Consider the following 23067-nt stretch of genomic DNA (forward strand, 5'->3'; position numbering starts at 1 on the left):
GTACTAGTCTTTCTAACAATTCATAGGGTCCTTAAGGCAATCATCTGCATTACTCTTTAAAACAATCAATAGGGCCCTTAAATCAATCGCATTTACTAGTCTTTCTAACAATTCATAGGGTCCTTAAGGCAATCATCTGCTCTACTCTTTATAACAATCGATAGGGCCCTTAAATCAATCGCATGTCTAGTCTTTCAAACAATTCATACGGTCCTTAAGGCATTCATCTGCACTACTCTTTATAACAATACATAGGGCCCTTAAATCAATTGCATGTACTAATCTTTCTAACAATTCATAGGGTCCTTAAGGCAATCATCTGCATTACTCTTTAAAACAATCAATAGGGCCCTTAAATCAATCGCATTTACTAGTCTTTCTAACAATTCATAGGGTCCTTAAGGCAATCATTTGCTCTACTCTTTATAACAATCGATAGGGCCCTTAAATCAATCGCATGTCTAGTCTTTCAAACAATTCATACGGTCCTTAAGGCATTCATCTGCACTACTCTTTATAACAATACATAGGGCCTTTAAATCAATCGCATGTACGTGTCTTTCTAACAATTCATAGGGTCCTTAAGGCAATCATCTGCTCTACTCTTTATATCGATAGGGCCCTTAAATCAATTGCATGTACTTGTCTTTCTAACAAATCATAGGGTCCTTAAGGCAATCATCTGCACTTCTCTTTATAACAATCGATAGGGCCCTTAAATCAATTGCATGTACTAGTCTTTCTAACAATTCATAGGGTCCTTTAAGTAAACACCTGCTCTACTCTTTATAACAATACATAGGGCCCTTAAATCAATTGCATGTACGAGTCTTTCTAACAATTCATAGGGTCCTTAAGGCAATCATCTGCTCTACTCTTTATAACAATACCTAGGGCTCTTAAACAAATCACATGCACTACTCTGTATAACAACCCATAAGACTCTTAAACAAATCACCTGGACAACTCTTTTTAATAATTCATAGGGCCAGTAAGACAATCACCTACACTACATCCATAGGGCTCTTCAACCAATCACCTGCACTACCATTTATGACAATACATATGGCTCTTAAACCAATCACCAACATTTCTCTTTATAACAAGCCATAGGACCCAAAAACCAATCACCTGACCAAGTTTCACGAAGAAAGGACAGTAAATCTGGCTTCAAGAGTGTCAACAATGTTTTACTATAGCTATACATAGCCATAAAATGAAAAATGATCCGCCCCGTGGTGGTCATGTTTTTCAACGAACTGGAACCATTTTCAAACTGGTCCAAGATATCATTCTGACAAATCTTCTGGCTAATAGTCATGATAATCAGACAATAAAGTTGGCCTCTAAAGTGTTAACAAGGTTTTACTTTAGCCATAAAAGGCTGGCATATGCCCTGCTTCCTGGGGACCATGTTTTTCAACCAACCGTTATCATTTTTTGAACTCATCCCAGATATCATTGGGATAAATCTTGTAACTGAGTTTCAAAAAGATCAGACATTGAATGTGGCTTAAAGATTGTTAACAAGGATTTTCTAAAGCCATATTAAGCTATATTATAAAAAATGCCCCGCCCTCTGGCGGCCATGTTTTGCAACCAACTTTAACAATTTTTGGACTCGTTGAAAATAAAATTTGGACACATTTTTTGTTTTCATGATTGATAGACATTACATGTGATCTCTAGAGTGTAAACATTTAGGTTTTACAAAAGCAATATAAGATAAAATGCTCTGCCCCCTGGGGGCCATGTTTTATAACCAATCGGAATCAAATTATTTCAAACTCTTCCAAGATATCATTGGTACTATTCTCCTGACTAAGTTTCATGAATTCAGACAATAAAAGTGGCCTCTAGAGTTAATGGTAGTGCTGCAACAATACACCAAAAACCGTATTGCAATATATTGTCAGTTCAAAAACCCGTATTGCAATATATCGCAATATATTGCTAACTTGTACCAAAATTATAACTTGCCAATTACCCAATAATCCCATAAATTCCAATTTTAAAGCAAATTCTGGTAAATATTTACTATAAATGTGCTCAAGAATAATAAGAAACACAAACATTTGCAAATTTTCTTAAGTATCAAATACATTTTTGCAATTGTTACTATTTAACACTGAACACGCGTAATTCAGCTGACTTGATGTTCCCGTTTTTATACAACACAAAATACACCCATACTTTCCATGCGACGTTCTACATGTCTGTATAATTTTCGCGCGCTTTTTATTGAGACAAAGGATAAAGCACTTTTTATTTGACGCTATAATTTTTTATTGTCGCGTTAGCATTCAAATTTGGAAGCGTGTTTCCGAAATTCGGATTACAAATAATGCTCAAATCAGAATCGAACGAAACATTTACAGCTGTGCGCAATTAATTCAACGATAATCTGTTCAAAAGCATCGAATGAATGCTCCCATGTAACAACGCTACTCCGTATAATACACTTTTTAGAATGCTTTTTTTACGTAAAAAATAATTTACACTGCTTTGTTTTGTTTACCTTTTTATCATTATTTCGGATGGCTTTTCTGGACGAAATGTGAATGAATTTTTGTAAAATTTTCGTACTGGTATGATAAAAATCATATCGCAATACAATATGCGGATTGCGTATTGCGATATATACCGATATACCGGTATATTGTTGCAGCCCTAGTTAATGGCCATATTATTAAAAATGCACCGCGTCCTGGTGGCCATGTTTTAAAGGGGCCTTTTCACACTTTGGTAATTTAAAAAATAGAAAAAAATTGTTTCAAATTCGCAAATTTTACTTGAAGTTATGATATTTGAGAGGAAACAGTAATACATAACATTAACCATGCTCTAAAATGGAACCGCCCATCTAAGCACTTGAGTAATGGATGGGGGGCTTTATTGGAAATAAGGTTGGAGGCCGACAATATACAAGCATATCACTCCAGTGACCAGTCTATTTCGCTACTTTAAGTACAAAATGAAATTTTGTGACGAATTCACACGTGACCACAGTTTTATAAACACCGCACCTTGCACGAGGACACTCATAGGTTTTAAATTGACATTGACCTGATTGTTGTATTATGCAGCCAACACATTGCTCTGATTGATGTATTATGCAGCCAAGACATTGACCTGATTGTTGTAATATGCAGCCAACACATTGACCTGATTGTTGTATTATGCAGCCAACACATTGCTCTGATTGCTGTATTATGCAGCCAACACAATGACCTGATTGATACAAAGAAGTGAAACTCCAGCTGCTGGAGCAGTATTGAATTTTCATTAAAAACAAAAAATAATAAAAACACAATACCGCCACCAGCCTCTGAAGGCTGAAAATATAACAACATCGAAGATATGTACGGGGATACACGCTACTGCATCCACGCAGCACACATCAAACTGTTGTGCAATGCAATATAAAGAAGTGAAACTCCAGCTGCTGGAGCAGTATTGAATTTTCATTAAAAACAACAAATAATAAAAACACAATACCGATGTATTATTCATGTAGTAGTACTGGTGACATACACTCCACATTGAAATTGCAGAGTATGTCAAAATCACAATACTGTATGAAGAGTGTTTTAAATGTAGCTGATTCAATCGTATATTAAACTTAACTTAATTTAAGACAAATATTAAAAGTCAACAATCTGATCAAAGATGACGATAACCCTTACTGTACTATTAATGTTCTAATATTTTACCTGTCTACATGTATTCATGTTACTTGATTTAACAACATGAGATAATGCATATCATTAGGTGAAGTGAAGATAAGATAATGTAACCAGCATCTCACGTTATCTGTTGATTTTGCCATTTTTAGAACATGGTATGTTTGAACCATTTGTACTTTGTCCTTATGCATGAATACAGATACAGATTGCAAAATATTTGTCCAGGAATCATTTAATATTATTGTGCCTGTAATTTCAATCTTTAATTGGGTTGATTGCATTTCACATTTTTCACATAATGACACAATAGGAATAAATTATAAAAAGTCAAGTAGTTCTTACAAATAAAGTTATATTGTACCAGTATTAACTGAAAATGGCTGCAAATATGTTTTATTTATGTTAATGTTTTAGCCTAATTAATTATGTTAATTTCATTTTATTTCTGACTTAAACACACTGCATTAACCATTTGACGAGACTTTGGGCTAAATGTATTAATGCAATCTAATTGACTCCATTTTGTAATGAATTACCTTATAGTGTAATTAATACCACTACTTATATGTATATAATTTCCAATAAAAACAATGTTAACCCTTTACCACTTAGATACGTATTTCAACCCATTTGTAGTCCCTTAGACATGTTAAATCTAATTAAATGCCTTTCTTACTAGATTCAAGTTTAAAAGCTTTATTTCCAATCCTTAGTTACTGATGAGCAGCAAACAGCATAAACCCTGAACAACCTGCGAGTTACTGGCTATTCTAGTTTTATGCTTTTACAAATAGCAATGTTAACTTTTCTTTAAGTGGGAAAGGGTTAAATAAAAGGTATGGTTACATGGAAAATATAATTAAACATACATGCCATAATTTTTTAGGTCCAAAGCGGGACATTCCATAAAAAATTGTCGGGACATTTGACCAAAAAGCAGGACACCTAAAACGATCTATCATTCCACCTTTACTATAGTCAGTATAGTACTAACAAAAACTCTTGATACTTTTATTCAAGACATAAAACATCTGATATGAAGCATGAAATCTAAAACATAACAATAACAGTGTTATTTAATAAGACAATAGCAAACAACGAAGATAATATTCATCTGTTTAAGAGTACAAAATCTAGAACATTACGACAACAATACTCATTATATCAATTTCAATGGCAAACATTAACGCAGGGGAGGCTATCCAGTTGACGGGTTACAGTACACTATCTACCGAACAGTTACATAAGTTACACACGGAATGCGCGGCCGTACACATTTCCGTATTTTGTTTTCTTCTTATATACACAGATTAAACTGAATTGTGAATTGTCAGGCGCTGTATTGGGGTAGTGTCAAACTGTCATGAATAACAACACGTTGTTTTTAAGCATGTGTCCATGCGCAGTTTGTTACTTGTCAATTGTCGCGGCTTAATTGGAGTAGGGTCAAACTGTCATGCATAGCACATCGTTGTTTTTAGCTTAATTGGAGTAGGGTCAAACTGTCATGCATAGCACCTCGTTGTTTTTATTACAATTACACTAGACAGGATGGGTATCACTTATTGGACTGTTTGTTGCGATTTTGGTATATTGCACATTCGAAATATCCCGCTATATTGGAACTAAACATTGAATGTAAAAGACTCATTTATGACGTAGCGTTAATTTTACAAAACAATTGTTTTGTAAACCGTTTCAAACAAATACAAAATAAACACATTTTCAACATTTATTTCATTATAATAAAACTATCGATAGCAATAAGCGACCACTGTCTTGAAGACCACCATGGTGTGAATGCCTGATGAAATCAATAATTAGCCGATAAATTGCTGATAAGGTGTCATAAACAACACTGGTACACACGATAAGTAGAATCGGATTGTTAATTGGGGGCAATAAAGGGATTAGCGGTGTTAAGTGTTAGCGAAACAGAGCTTGAATAGCGAATTTTATTGGGAACCTATACACCTTACATCGTTTTTTACGAATGTCGGGACAAATCGTCTCATGGCGGGACGGCGGGACAAAGGGCCCAAAAGCGGGACTGTCCCGCCGAGATCGGGACGTATGGCATGTATGAATTAAAGATTTTGTGTATATTAGTATTTGCACATAAATTCAAACTGTTTAATCAGACTACTATTAAACCTGACATGAAAGGTTTAAGGTTCATTGCAATGATATGGAACTTGTAATCGGTGATGCTACTTTCTCAAATCGTGTGCACACAAGGGTATTAACTTGATATTTGTAGTTACTTTATTTTATCCCCCAAAAACAGTTTTTGCTATTTTGCTCCTGTGCATATTTCATCAGTGTCTAATTAAATTGCAATTAAACTGATTTTAAATTGTATGTAATTGTATTTCTAATCTGATAAATGCTATAATTTTGATGTTATTGCTTATGTATATTTTCATTCGTGTACAAGTGATTAATTCTGGACTAAATATGAGGTTCAGCAAGCCATCTAAGAAGACAAAGAAAACTCAATAGATAGAGGCTTTTCATGTTTCTTAGAATATACAATTATTCCTATCATGTACAAGATAAGAATTGTTTTAATATGTTTATGATATGTATCCTCACTGCAAATCTATTAAAATCCCCATTAAAGCTGTATTAAACACATTACTATAATGCAGAGTTTAATATAAAGCAGCCTGCTTGGGAAATCCCTGAAATAGTTATGTGTGTTATGAACATTACGTATGTAAACGCTTATATTTTTTCAATCACGTCACAAACAGTATCAACCTATAACAATGAATGAAAAGGGCATGGCAATTTTGGCAGTCATGGTCTGGGCCTTAAGTTGCCATCCACTTCTGCTGTCATGGAATGAGGCAGTTCTGACCTACTTACAAGTGTATGCCATTAAGGAGCTCATTTTCTAATATTATTGCAACTACCCGGTATGCATTTTACATTTTTAATTGTAAAACACACCACATGTTGAGAATTTATCATTAAGTACCTGTATAATTGCATGCATTTATTTCCTTTATAAATTTAAAGATATTGGATTATAGATATATATAATCCGACTCTGCAAGACTTTAATGCTTACATTTTATGGTCAGTTGCTCAGCATAAGAGTAAAGGCGCGAAGTAACAATAACATGTAATGAGTTTCTAATACTTGCTTGTAACGCAGAAGTCACTTTCATGTATCATGCTTTTTCAAGAGTGCTTTTGAATGCTCTTGATTTCATTTGAAAAATATACTTTCATAAAAGAATCTCTTGACTAATAGAAAACATTCCCATTTAGTTGACTCCAACAAATCTGCATCCACTTTGTTTATCATGATTGTTTTGTGGCACGTATTTATTGGTATTTGATTTTTTCTTCCTAATATACATGTCACACTTGTCTATTACATGCTGCTTTAAGTCATAGACACAGCTATTGCAACGCATCGATTTGTTTACAGACATTTCTAACAGAGTTATTGAGAAATTCAATGTAAAAAACTACAAGGAACTGTTTAATACTTGTCAAAAAAGCCAGTTGTCCAGAAGATTAGAAATACCAACTGTTGATATTTACATCATTCTAAGCACAGCATTGATAAATAATTAATGACCCGTAGAACTTAAGCATGACAGTGTTACGAAATAATGTTATTTTTGTCACTGTATAATCATGCTAATCAACACAAATATAATTCCCTTATTATCCCTTATTATCATAAAAGCCCGATAAAACAAGAGCTGTCTTTCAAAAAACACAATGCCACAGACTGCGCTTTGAAGCCGCACGGCAGCTATTTTAGAAACAATGTTATCTTTTGAATGTTAAGGTCACAGTGACCTTGACCTTTGACCTAGTTACCTCAAACCATGTTTGATTGTAGATCTCAATGAGATGCATGCACATGTGAAGTTTAAAGAACATAGACCCAAGAGTTTTCATTTTATCATCAAGGTTAAAGTTTTGGGACATAATGACAGGCAGACAGGTCAAAACCAATATTCCCCCGATCATTTGATCCGCGGGCATTAATAATGTCCACCTTTCCCTTACTATCATAAAAGCCTGCTTAAAGAACTTGCCAATATAAACTTTGAACATCTTTTTTGGCAGTTAAATGTGATGCACCTGGCAGTGTTTTTTTACCATTCTGAGAATCGGGCTGTTGCATTTGGTTTGGCAAATACTGCATCATTTTGACTAAAATTTGGAAATCAATATTGTTGATTGGATTTTTTACAAGTACTTCATAATAGATAATACAAGTTATTTCAATATTGTTGAATGTATTATTACAAGTACTTCATAATACAAGTGATTGTTGATTGTACAAGTACTTCATAATGGATAATACAAGAGATCAATATTGTTGATTGTATTCTTACAAGTACTTCATAATGGATAATACATGTGATCAATATTGTTGAATGTATTCTTACAAGTACTTCATAATGGATAATACAAGTGATCAATATTGTTGAATGTATTCTTACAAGTACTTCATAATGGATAATACAAGTGATCAATATTGTTGAATGTATTCTTACAAGTACTTCATAATGGATAACACAAGTGATCAATATCGTTCACTGTATTCTTACAAGTACTTCATAATGGATAATACAAGTGATCAATATTGTTGATTGTATTCTTACAAGTACTTCATAATGGACAATACAAGTGATCAATATTGTTGATTGTATTCTTACAAGTACTTCATAATGGATAATACAAGTGATCAATATTGTTGATTGTATTCTTACAAGTACTTCATAATGGATAATACAAATGATTTTAATATTATATTTACTAAGTTTCAAATCATATATCTGGTTATGGAGATAAACAACATGTAACTTATTTAAAAAATAATATTTTTTGGAAACATTCAATGAGAATTGTTTAGGTCCCATTTGGGAAAACATATATATTTATTCCATTGGGAATGGGTCCCCTCGCGTTTGCTCGTAAATGTTTGGATATCGTAGATAGAAATTTACATGGAATAAAATGTTGCACAAAAAATAAAAGCGACGATGATGTATCTCGTTACATATATATTACATATATATTACCATACCACATCTAGCATTGAAATGTTGGCTACTTCTATAAGGAGCACTGAGTTATGTATGTGTTAACTTTATTTTATTAAATATGTTGCGAAATATTCGTTGATTTTGAGTATTTATGTTACTTTATCTTTTATCTTGCCTGACCGTAGTATTGCTGAAATGGGATTAATCTAGGCGCATTTGAGGTATTCCAGTATTATTATAATAAAAAATCACCATAAGAATTACTAAATATTATGTTATGGTGGCAAAATTACCAAAAGCAAAACGACCAAGGGCGAAACTGGTTGAGAGCTAAACAGTCTGATACCCATGTGACAACAAACTACTCGAAACATACTCATTTTTGTTTAATGATCAAGTACGTTTAAATATATAAAGTGTAGATTTTAAATACACTCAATGATGTATTTATACAATATCAATAGTTATTGCAAAAAGTAAGACTCAAACAAAGGACTGAACCTTGGATGTCATCTGAAATTTTGCATATGATAAAAGTTAGAGACTCCTATCTGTATAAGTTTAGAAAACAAGGATGCCATGATGACTATTCGATGTATTGATGACTATTCGATGTATTGTAAATTTAGAAATATTGTACAAAGGGAAGTTATCTCTTCCAAATCAACATACTTTTCAGATCAGATTGCTGAAAACAGAAATAACCCTAAAAGTTTATGGAAACAACTGAAACAGCTTGGTTATAAATCTCTTAAATCTGGGAATGAAAATATTGTATTAAATATTGATGGTGAAAACTGTTTCAGCCCTAAGAAAGTTGCCTCTCATTTTAACAACTTTTTTACCTCTGTTGCAACAAAGCTTGTTGAAAAGTTACCATCCCCTACCAAATTGTTTGACTTAAACTCCTCTGCCCTGCTAGACTTTTATAGAAAAAGAAATGTCAGTAATAGTACATTTGTCTTAAAGCATGTGTCTGAATCTTTTGTCTTCAAAGAACTTAAAAATCTAAAAACTTCCAAAAGTACTGGTTTAGATGAAATTCCTGCCAGATTTGTGAAGGATTCTGCTAGTTTTCTAAACTACCTGTTACATTTCTTATTAATATGTCTATTTCTGAAAATTGTGTTCCTGATGATATGAAAGAAGCTAGAGTGAAACCATTGTTTAAGAAAGGTAGTAATCTTGATGTTGGAAACTAAAGACCTGTTAGTATCTTAAGTATCATATCCAAAATCTTAGAGAGAGCAGTTTATACACAACTGGAGAAATATTTACTAGATAATAATTTATTGTATGAACTCCAGTCTGGGTTTAGACACTCATATTCTACTGATACCTGTTTAGTCCACTTGGATCATATTAGAAATAATAATTCTAAAGGACTCTATACTGGCATGGTAATGTGAGACCTGCAGAAAGCGTTCGATACAGTGGATCATAATATACTATGTGGTTAATTAAAATTGATGGGTATGAATAATACTGATTGGATTATGTCTTACTTATCTGGTAGAAAACAAACTGTATGTGTCAGCAACATCTTCTCAGATTTTAAACCTGTGACTTGTGGGGTACCCCAGGGTAGTATTTTGGGACCCCTTCTATTTTTATGTTATGTTAATGACATGTCTATAAGTATTGATCCCTACTGTAAATTGATCTTTTATGCTGATGATAGCGCTATTCTGTATGCACACAATGATCCACATGTTATATCTGAAAAATTAAGCAGGGTCATGGATTCATGTTCAAACTGGTTAGTTGACAATAAATTATCCCTTCATTTGGGGAAGACTGAATGTATTGTATATGGATCAAAGAGAAAGTTAAAACAATTAAAAAAAATTAATATTGAATGTAATGGGCATAAAATCGAACCCTTAACTGCTGTTAAATATCTTGGTGTTAGTATTGATAACACATTATCTGGTGAAAACATTGTAAACAACATTGTTAGCAAAGTAAACTCTCGTCTTAAATTTATGTATAGAAATGCTAAGTCTTTAGATACAAGGACTAGAAAATACTTATGTTCTGCCTTGATTCAGTGTCACATTGACTATGCTTGTTCCTCTTGTTATCCAAGTTTAAATAAAGGTTTAAAAGACAAATTACAGATATGTCAAAATAAAATTGTCAGATTTATCTATGGACTTGGTCCTAGAGAAAGTATTAATCAATGTAACCTGTCAGATATGTCATTGCTAAATGTTGAGAATAGAAATAAACAATTGAGATTGAATCATGTTTTTGAAATTGTTAAAGACAAGTGTCCATCATACTTGAAAGAAAATTGTGTATATGTGAAATATACCCATTCATATTCAACAAGGGCAAACACATACAATTTTAGAGTGCCCATATGCTATGGTAAAGGAAATGTTACCTTTTACTACTGTGCAATTAGCGATTGGAATGCTTTGCCAGATACAATAAAGAAAATTGATAATAAACACCAGTTCAAATTAGCTGTTCAGAACCATCTATTGTGCTTAGCTAAAACACTTCAATTGTACTTTTATAATATGTGTGTACTAGTCATCATGGCAAATTATATTAAAGAAACATGATTGTAACAACTTACATGTATACTCAAATTATCAGGGACTTATTGTTCATTTTGTGTTACTTTCACATAGGAATATATTATAGTAAGTATAACCTAAACTGGACCCCATTGGAAATAAGCTTTCAAGCTTTCATGGGCAATCCTAGGTTTTTACACTATATTATCCAAGTTATTTCTTTTTACATACTAAGTTTTCCCTAAAGTTGTGAATTTGTTTCTATAATACATGTATATCACATTACTAGTCTGTGCTTAAAAATCTGACATGTTTGACTGTGATAATCAAGCAATATATTATATTCCAGTAGAGTCACATTAAATAATATTTTAAGTGTGAGGCAGTTGCTGATCTGTTCCCTTCAAATCTAATTTGAAGTGATACGCTTCCTTAAGAATATTTTATATTGTTTCACTTTTGTGTTCATGTTCTTTGTCAAATCAAATTTTATATTATTTTATGGCAGTTTTTATAACATAGGTTTTGATCAGCAGCAAGTTAAAATTGTTATGTAATTTTGAAAGATAACTTGTATATTATGTGTTTTAAAACCTGAATAAAAATCAACCAATCAATCAATCATGTAACACTCTTGATTTCTATAAACACGACACAATATGAGAAAACTCCCTGAGAAAACATAAAGGTTACAAATATTCAAATAAATTATGTCTTTCTATAAAGAGAGTGTAAAGTTTTATTTCAATTAATGGCATGACCATACTTTCTTATATTTAAGTATGCATGGTTGGAAAGATGAGGTCATAATCGTTTATAAAAACACCATTTAAAATCCTGTATGTGTTTTAACTCAAAATATTTATCTTTTGGTCATATTCTGTCTTTTATAGGGTAAACTCAGTATAAATGTAGCATCATGTCAGTGTAGGTCATGTCAGATGTTTAAGGACCCCAGAAAATGGCTTATTTATATGTTATTTTCTCGACCCCTTAAATGTTTGCGTCCGATGCGATTTCTCAGTCTTTGGGAAAATGTGAGCCTGTCGGTCCAAGCGGTGAATTTTTTGTCAGCCAAGGTTAAGCAATCATCAGTTTGCATCATATACTATTTTTCTGCAATAGATGGTCAACTGCTCCAATTGAGCTGACAATTAATTGTTTGTTGGGTTTGAATGAAATGAATGATGTTATCAAAACATTTACGGGCCCTTAATTTTACATGTACTGACCGCATACACCACAATCAAATCAGAGATTGTTAAATCACAGTACAAACACTTTTCATACCTAACTAAGCTGATAAATTCAATCCCATATTGTAGTTATCTTAGTTTGAGATAAATATTTAACGTCAACAATCTGAACTAATATGTTTCTATGATTATGAGGACGATAACCCAAAATGTCCTGTGGATGTTCTAAAAGTTAACCTGTTTATTCATGTCAGGTCGTTTTACCAGGAGATCATTTATAAAGGTGAAGTGAATGTAAGATAATTTAAATAGTATCAGACTTTATCTATTGGTTTTCCATTTATAGAACATGAAGTGATTAAACTATTTGTACTTTGCCCTTACATATGATATACAGATAAAGGTTGCAGAATTTTAGTACAAAAAGCAGTTAATATTATTGTACATGTGTATCAAAGCTTTGGGTTGATTTGTATGACATACTAGGCACACTGACCCCTATACTAAAACAGAACACACTTAGTAATTCTTACAAATTCAATTATATCGTCAACATATTGACTGAAACATGACCGCAATATTTTTTGCTCACATTCATATTTACAGGTAAACATACTATTATGTTTGTTTTATGTTTTTCTGAATAAAACACACTGCATTTACCAATAACAATACTTTGTGGTGAAAATAGTAGTGCAATGTCATTGACAGGAATTTATGTGTAAATAACGACTTAGCTAAATGAAATCCCGTACATGAGCATACGATTATAAAATTAAGTTCTGTAATGTTTGCATTGAAATCCAATTTCGTACATCATGTTGTTTTGAAGGGTGATTATAAAGAACACAGGCTAACCCCGGCTGCGAAAGCTTGTCAGAAAATGTATTCATTTATTTTTTTAGAGGTCAAAGTGACCTTGACCTTTGACCTAGTGACCCAAAATGGGTGTGGCGTGTAGAACGCATCCAGGTCCATCTTCATATGAATATTTTAAAGTTGATGGTGGAAGCACTGTGATATTAGAGACAAAGATCAAGTTTTATATTAGAGGTCTCAGTGACCTTGACCTTTGACCTAGTGACCCAAAAATGGATGTGGCGTTTAGAAGTCATCAAGGTGCATGTATATATGAAGTTTCAAAGTTGTAGGTGGAAACACTATGATGTTAGAGGCAAAGCTACAGTTTTATATTAGAGGTCAAAGGGACCTTGACCTTTGACCTAGTGTTCCAAAAATGAGAGTGGCGTGTAGAAGTCATCAAGGTGCATGTACATATGAATTTTCAAAGTTGTAGGTGGAAGCACTATGTTGTTAAAGGCAAAGTTAAAGTTTTATATTACAGTGATAATTTTTCATGTAAGAAAAATATCTGCTTTCAAAAAAAGCGCATTGATTCTGAAGAATGACAAAATCAGAAAGATACTTGTCAATACTAAACACGGCCCGAATTTTTCCGCATTTTATTGGAACGCAAAAGGTGATTTCTACTGTAACACCGGCTTTATGTGTACAACGTCATACTATGTCATTCGTATCTGAATTTCATAATGGTTCTCTGCTTTGTGCGTGAACTATAAGGTTGAATAAGACAACGTAGAACCATTCAAGCATCCGCTTTGACTTTCTGAACTGTCAAAATGCCACCCCAAAAAATTAAAACCCTGTCAAAATCAATAAACTTTGAAGGCTGCATTTGGAATTGCCGAAAGTAATAAACATCATCCGAGATTGTCATCGAGGCAAGTACATCTACTATTTCGAACAAGTTTTTGCCTAAATGCCTCTATTCAAAGAATTGAACTCGAAACTAAGTGTTAATGTTATGTGTTTTTAGTTATAACAAACTCAGAACTCAGTGTTAATGTTATGTGTTTTTAGTTATAACAAACTCGGAACTCAGTGTAAATGTTATGTGTTTTTAGTTATAACAGTTACTTTTTTAAATTAAAATGTTTATGAATCATTAAAAATTCGTTGATGTTTCAGTTTTTTTTTATTAATAATTTGAAAACCAAAAAAGATCGTTGTTTTTGGAAGAAGCTCATTGTTTCAGCACATGAGATCTTTTAAAACCCATTGGTTAAAAATGAAAAAATATCACTGTATTAGAGGTCACAGTGTGGCGTGTAGAACTCATCAAGGTGCATGTACATATGAAGTTTTAAAGTTGTAGGTGGAAGCACTTTAATTTAAGAGCTTATGTAAAGGTTTTAGCATGACACCCGGACAGAGGACAACGAGGAGGCTATGACAACACCTCGGGTTTTCTCCGAAAATAGCCGAGCTAAAAATTGGGGGGGGGGGGAGTAGGGGGGTTGCGATGGGTTTATAGTAGGGGGTCATTTATTAGATGATTTTTCAAAAATAACAAAAAAATGAAAAAATGGGGGGGATTCTGGGGGGGGGGGGGGGGGGGGGGGGGCGTGGAGGATGGTTTGGGCGGAGTCTATTGTGGTTTGTCAGGTAAGTGTAGTTTTGTCATGGTATGAATCAAGGCTGGTTATAAATAAAGAAATTATGGTAATTTTAGCAAAATTTAATACATGGACCTTGAGTAAATGTAATTCAAAGGTCAAGGTCAAATTCAAATTGGCAGGTACAGAACCCTAATGATACTAAGAAAGTATTTGAAGTTTGAAAGCAAAAGCCTTGACGCTTGAGAAGTAAATCGGATCTAAACTCAAAATTTAACCTTATATTCAAAGTTACTAAGTCAAAAAAGGGCATTCATTATGTCAAAATGGTGGTCAGAGTTACATAACTTTGCCTGCACAGTCCGCTTATGATAGTAAGTAAGTGTTGCAAGTATGAAAGCAATAGCTTTGATACTTTAGGAACAAGGGCTGTTTGTAAAACATGCATGCCCCCCATATGGGCTCTCCGTTGAAGTGACAGCAATTGTGTGAATATGTTTTTTGTCACTGTGACCTTGACCTTTGACCTAGTGACCTGAAAATTAATAGGGGTCATCAAGTTTCATGATCCTAGGAATAAGCGTTCTTCAGTTATCATCCGGAAACCATTTTACTATTTTGGGTCACCTTGAACTTGACCTTTGACCTAGTGACCTCAAAATCAATAGGGGTCATCTGCGAGTCATGATCAATGTACCTATGAAGTTTCATGATCCTAGCCCTATGCGTTCTTGAGTTATCATCCGGAAACCATTTTACTATTTCGGGTCACCATGACCTTGGACCTAGTGACCTGAAAATCTTTAGGGGTCATCTGCCAGTCATGGTCAATCTACCTATCAAGTTTCATGATCCTAGGAATAAGCGTTCTTCAGTTATCATCCGGAAACCATTTTACTATTTTGGGTAACCTTGAACTTGACCTTTGACCTAGTGACCTGAAAATCGATAGAAGTCATCTGCAAGTCATGATCAATGTACCTATGAAGTTTCATGATCCTAAGCATAAGCATTCTTGAGTTATCATCCGGAAACCATTTTACTATTTCGGTTCACCATTACCTTGACCTTTGACCTTGTGACCTGAATATCAATAGGGGTCATCTGCGAGTCATGATCAATGTACCTTTTAAGTTTTATGATCGTAGCCATTAGCGTTCTTGAGTTATCATCCGGAAACCATTTTACTATGTTGGGTCACTGTGACCTTGACCTTTGACCTAGTGACCTGAAAATCAATAGGGGTCATCTGCCAGCCATCATCAATCTACCTACAAAGTTTCATGATCCTAGGCATAAGCGTTCTTGAGTTATCATCCGGAAACCATTTTACTATTTCGGGTCACCGTGACCTTGACCTTTGACCTAGTGACCTCAAAATCGATAGGGGTTATCATCGAGTCATGATCAATCTACCTATTAAGTTTCATGATCCTAGGCCTTAGCGTTCTTGAGTTATCATCCGGAAACCATTTTACTATTTCGGGTCACTGTGACCTTGATCTTTGACCTAGTGACCTCAAAATCAATAGGGGTCATCTGCCAGTCATGATCAATCTACCTATCAAGTTTCATGATCCTAGGCCTAAGCGTTCTTGAGTTATCATCCGGAAACCATTTTACTATTTCGGGTCACCGTGACCTTCACCGTTGACCAAGTGACCTCAAAATCAATAGCGGTCATCTGCGAGTCATGATCAATGTACCTATGAAGTTTCATGTTCTAGGCCCAAGCGTTCTTGAGTTATCATCCGGAAACCAACTGGTGGACGGACCGACAGACCAACCGACATGTGAAAAGCAATATACCCACTCTTCTTAGAAGGGGCATAATAAAGTGGATCTAAACACAAAACTTAACCAAATTTTCAATTTTGTAAGCATAAAAGGGGTAAGAATTATGTGAAAATGCCAGTCAGAGTTACATTACTTTGCCTGCCCAGTCCTCTCATGAGTAAGTGTGCCATGTTTGAATGCAATAGCTTTGATACTTTATGAGAAGAGTGGACTAAAACACAAAACTTAACAGGATGCAGGCGCAGACGCCGCCACCAACACCGCCGCTCATGTGATGACAATAGCTCATAATTGTTTTTTTAAATGAGCTTAAAATGCTTTGATACATAGGTCATGGTAATTCCTTGTGTCTTTCATCCATATTAAATATATTAAAAAGTTCACAGATAAATTAGGAGTCCTTTAATTGAACCCAATGTTCATAATGATGAAAGAAAGTTTGAAACCTCTTCAGCATAAAAGTAACTGCAAAGCCAACAGTAGATTCGAGCATGTAACAGCCACAATTTACTGCTGGCTATCACAGCGGTATCCCTAAAACAGTTGCAACAACATAAGTTATAACGGTTACAAAAACGCCAAAGTAGATTCAAACATACATTAGTATTGTGCCTTGTTTGCATTATTTTCCAAGGTTATGATGTTGGCTGCATGAAAACTATAGGGTCACATATTCCTGGTAATTGATGACGTTGGCTTGTAAAATACTCAACTCCTTTTAGTTAATGGTTATAATTAGTGTATGACACATATGAAGAAAGGAGCTTCAAAAATTCTGTCCTAAACTTTTAGCTAAGAGTTTGCTTTTAGACGATCATAACAAACATTAACTTTAAGTTTATTAGTTTGTGTTTCAAAACATTTGTAAAATAATTATGAGCTATGAGACATTTGCCCTGCCTTTTATGAAACTTCACCAGAACACTGCTTAGGAAATGCATAATCCTGTCATCCTGTTTTATATGAAAATACTTCTCGTTCAATTTGTATGAACTGACACAGCTTTCAATATGTCCATGGTAGGTAACAGTCTTATAGTGCGATGACTTTTTGTGGTTAGCCCTTTTTGATGTTTAAAATGTTGAGCCACATACATAATTTATCCATAGGAGTGGAAAGGTTGCTGTTCAACAAATGGCCTAGGTTCTTTTACCTGAGCAGAGTTACTTTTAGTTTTTTGTTTCCATAATTTAGCTGTTAATAAATAGAATGAAATACTGGATTTTTTTAAATTAAATATAAACAACAAAAGCTATGCAGAGATGGGTAAAAGCGTATCAAAATAACTTGTCGCTTTGTGCAGAAAAATGCTTCAAATTTGATTATAAAAGTGTTGTGAGTATTATATTTACTAATGTTGAACTTATATAGCTGGATGGAAGATGAACAAAATGTTGAGATCTACAAAACATAATTTTTGGGAAACCTTCAATTTGGAAATTGTAGGTCTTACTTGGGAAAAACTAACTTTTTGCAAATATCTTCAGTTACTTTCCCAGACATTGCATGATCTAGTTCAACGGAAATACAGACTGATGGACAGGAAGAGCGACATAAAGATCGGCAGGGTAAACCTATAGTCCCCATAAGGAAAACTAGTAGCGAAATAAACATATATATGAAACGGTTAACCAGTTCTAAACATCAGAAGCCTAACTTTGATGAGCTTATTGCAATTTTACTTTGAATTCATGTTGTTCTTTTATTTTCCTGAAGAATGGTTTAAAATAATCGTCCCTAGATAGCAACATATTGTCAGATCCAAGCATAAGAACAATTTTGTTAATGTATTATTGACTGTTTATCAATCATAGCAGAAATAAAGGATATTTTTTTGCTTTGGTAAAATTATATATTTTATATCATGAGCAATCAGAAAGTCATTATTTTCCCATTGGCCCAGCCACAAGTAAACATTGATTTTTTTCCCATTGGCCCAGCCACAAGTAAACATTGATTTTTTTCTATTTTCTTTTTCTTATGATCACGAGTCATCCTATTGTTAAGTGTTTAACAGGAAATTTCAAGGACATGATGACATTAAATGAACATTAAATCCTTTTACAGAAAAATGTTAAAAAAAGTTATTAATACTTCTCGCATTTTTTCTCTGTTTGAAATGATGAGTTTCAACATTTACATATATTTCCCTATATAAGCATAATCATTATTCTTAATTTAAAGACCCGTTAGTGGATTTGAACATGAACATGTACTTTGTATTTAAGACTCTTTCTTTGGATTTACATCATGATGAATATGGGTTTAAAAGCCTAACTGTCTGTATATAATAATAATTTGTGTAATCATATTGTTATAATCACTAAACAGCTTCAGAGTACATACCTATGTTGATCAGATACACACTGAGGGCAGCACAGCTGTTTGTGCAGGTTGCAGAATTGGTCAATTTTATGTTCCTTATGAACATCACAAGTTTGTAGAAAATCCACCACCTTTTTTGAAACTGGCCATTTATCTATTTCGACCCTTCCAAATGTAGTATGTTTAGCCAAGGCTTTACCATGTGGATCAATACAGTTTCCACAATAAAATCGTTCACACTGTTTACAATAGAAATCAGCACTGGTCTCAGCATTATTCTGGTCTTCACAGGCATTACAAATATAGTCCTTCACTTCATTAGAACTGGGCTCAACTGAAGACTGAGAACTTGTTGCCATTTTGTAGATTAAGTAGTTTTAACAAAGTCACTTTCTGACACTATAATTACAAACAAATCTGCATCAGTATATAAACATATGATACATACATATATATTATATACTATTTATATAAGATCAACAATTACCACTTATAACATGACTCTTATGTGAACTTGTAAAACCTTGTCTCACGTATAACCCTAAAAGCTCTTTGCGGCATTGTTTTGTGGGACTAGTGACCAGTCTCACTACGTCACGATGTAAACTGTCATGTGAGAAAATGTACAGTGTCAGTTTACTTTAACCCTTTCCCTGATAGACCTCTTATCTGATTTGCCACTCTAGGCCAATACCAGCCATGCAGTTCTGATAACAGTAACTCCATACACGGAGTGTATATAGATAGGAGATGAATCGAGTATTTGACCCTTACTGTAGTAAATTCAATCTTATGCAACAATTATTCATCCGATTTTATTGGTTTATACCTTATCTTGTTGCTTATTAATTCCTATTTAAAAAATTATTATTACTTTTTGTATATTCCCGTTTTTTTTAATGGATTTATAGCGAGTTAAACACAATAAATACACATTTTATGTTTTACCACCACGCGTTTTACCGTGTTGTGGCTATCGATCTTTTACAATTAGCGTACAGCGAAGCGCCGAGGTTATACATTTTGATGTACCCACTCACGTCTTTTGTTAAATTTTAGATTTATTTCTCGGCCGATTTTGACAAATTATATATCATTAGAAAGCTTACGATACGTAGTAAACAGATATATAAATATATATTAAGTTTTTCTTCTGATTTTGACAGCCCGGCGAGTTATAACTTAAACTTTTGCAAATATCATACCGTTTTGGAGTTTTAAAATCTAGATTTACGGTTGACATGTTCGTACTTAATACCAATTTGTAGCGTTTATATTTGGAGTTCAGTTTTAAAAATTACATCTTGCTTAGGAGAATAGAATACTGTATACGAAAGAAAAAAAATGTTAAAAAACGATAGTAATTAAGGAATGAAGGCGGAAGAAAGTAGCGCGCGTTCCTAACGCACTGAACTGATGCTACGGTCTTGGCGATTATGCTTTTGTTTAGAAACTGGCCATTGAATTTCCTTTGCCATATTATTATATTTTTATGGAATATATTGTAGTATTTTGTTCTAGACATATCAATAAAGCTTAGTATTAATGAAGCTTAATAAATTAACGATTTCAGCTCTTGATTATAACACAGAAAGGGTGTTAATTTTATGATGAAACAGCGTATATAGCAGACCCTCTTGATATTTTTCGGCTTTGCATACTTCAAATATAATGGGTGTCAAAATATTCATCGTTTGTTGTTTATTATCAAAAAGGTAATTATGTAAAGTTATATGAAAGGTTATTAACCATCAATTAGCAATGTATTGATATTATTTAAAGATTCTTGAAAATCACGGTCAACTGTTTCATAGGGATTTGTCCCTTTGCCTCCCATGTTGTGACTAATATTAAAACTTTCTAATTTTATCAATAATGCTTATAAAAGCTTATTGAAGCATTATTGATAAAATTAGAAAGTTTTAATATTAGTCACAACATGGGAGGCAAAGGGACAAATCCCTATGAAAACTGTCTATGCATGTATATTAAAATATCTTTATAAGTCATCAGAGTTATAAATATATAGAATTCTAAATTATAACTCTGTATTATTAGTATTTTTCGGAAAGATTATTAAACCCCGTTGTGGTCAAATAATAATGCTGTTTTTAATCATGTTGTTCCGTACACTACCATAAACTCTTTATAGAACTACGAAATGACGGAGTTTTTTACCGGTACCGGCTAAAATTGTAAAAATCGACCTAGAAATGAAACTATAACTTAACAAAATACGTGAGTGGGTACATTAAATGTATAACCTCGGCGCTTCGATAAAAGATCAATAGTTACGACACGGTCACGTGACTAAGACACAACAAGATATTTGGCATAACAGTCCCGTTTCTTGTCCGTGTAATCTAGAGTCCGTGCTCCATATAAGCCTGATAAGCCTGACTACACCATCTCAATAGAGTTATTGGAAAAATATTGGAAAAATTCTCAACTGTTACGCCTGTCTTGTTTAAACTTAATTTTCACTTAGTTCCTTTCATTTCACATCATTTGTGTAAACGTAAAGATTGTAGAGAAATGAATTCTCCTTCCAACCATATAAATTTTAGTCTGTATTGTAAACAACGCATAAGATATGTTTAAACAAACAAAGAAGACATACTTTTTTCAGATAAAACAGAATTTATTCAGTGTTAAATTTACAAATACACATGATTTCAGTGCATATCCATATTACGAATTTAATAATAAAACAAGGGACAAAATTGTCACAAAACCAGGTTTTCATTGTGAAAAAAAAATCTGATAAAGGGAGAAAACTCAAACTGAACTTTTGAAATGAACAAAAAAAATTAACCCCCTTGGTAAGTTTTTTTTTTTTTTAAATCTATTTTTAGTCGTGGCGACCTTGACATTGGAGATATTGACGTGATTCTTTCGTGGGACACACCGTCCCATGATGGTGAACAAATGTGCCAAATGATTTTAAAATCTCACAATGAATGACATAGTCATGGCCAGGACAAGCTCATTTATGGCCATTTTTGACCTTTGAACTCAAAGTGTGACCTTGACCTTGGAGATATCGATGTAATTATTTCGCGCGACACACCGTCCAATGATGGTGAACAAATGTGCCAAATGATTTTAAAATCTGACGATGAACGACATAGTTATGGCTCGGACAAGCTCATTTATGGCCATTTTTGACCTTTGAACTCAAAGTGTGACCTTGACCTTGGAGATATCGACGTAATTATTTCGCGCGACACACCGTCCAATGATGGTGAACAAATGTGCCAAATGATTTTAAAATCTGACAATGAACGACATAGTTATGGCCCGGACAAGCTTATTCCGCCAGCCCGCCAGCCAGCCCGCCAGCCAGCCAGCCCGCCAGCCAGCCAGCCAGCCCGCCCGCATTCGCCAATCTAATAACCAGTTTTTTCCTTCGGAAAACCTGGTTAATAAACATATATATTTACATATCATAAATATTTTCATAACAATAAACATATATATTTCAGGCATTTCCCCAGGCGGTTTTAGAACAGCGGGTGCGCGGTGCTTGGAGTTCAAAATCAATCTCCCCGCGGCGCTTGTTTTTCCGATCATGTCGCCGCGACGCTTGAAAATTTCACAAGCGCTCGTAAGCTCTGATCCGAATGTTGTCTGCATTCGGCCGACGACCAGATAAAACGCGCACGCGCTAATCAGCGGTGTGTGCATAATGGGCTTTGATAAGATGTGCGAACGATTTACGGGTCGTTTATGGGGGTCAATTATGGTGTTTGTCCCCTAATGGGCGATAATGATCGATTACTACCGGTACTAGTGGCGTAAGAGCAGTTAAAGTTATGCTCAATTGGTTTGTTTGTTTTATTTTAATTGTTAACGACGCTTTTAGCGGTACTTCAAAAATAAACAGTTACTTTTGTTTGTTGCGGTTGTGGGTAATTTAAGTTATAATTACAATTAACTGGAATTAGAAGTCTCATTTGATTGCTCCCGCCCACTACAAATGTTTTCACACTATTTTTTTCATTGGCGACTATAACTTTACAGTACTGACACTTAATTTATTCAGATCAAATAGTTTCTTTCGTATTTACGGAATACGCTAATAACAGCTAAATACC

General features: G+C 33.9%; 1 protein-coding gene across 1 annotated transcript in view; it reads right to left on the reverse strand.

Moving 5' to 3' along the window:
* The window catches only part of LOC127866992 (uncharacterized), a 35983-nt gene extending 16415 nt beyond the window's left edge, over window positions 1–19568 (reverse strand). Inside the window, exons 1-2 of the mRNA XM_052407937.1 lie at window positions 19504–19568; window positions 18992–19369 (exon numbers count right to left, since the gene is read on the reverse strand). Of these exons, the coding sequence (XP_052263897.1) occupies window positions 18992–19329 (338 nt within the window). The 5' untranslated portion in view covers window positions 19330–19369; window positions 19504–19568. The remainder of the gene's footprint in view (window positions 1–18991; window positions 19370–19503) is intronic.
* Between the last annotated feature and the right edge of the window lie 3499 nt (window positions 19569–23067).

Source organism: Dreissena polymorpha, chromosome 1 (assembly GCF_020536995.1).
Source record: "Dreissena polymorpha isolate Duluth1 chromosome 1, UMN_Dpol_1.0, whole genome shotgun sequence".
Taxonomy (NCBI): domain Eukaryota; kingdom Metazoa; phylum Mollusca; class Bivalvia; order Myida; family Dreissenidae; genus Dreissena; species Dreissena polymorpha.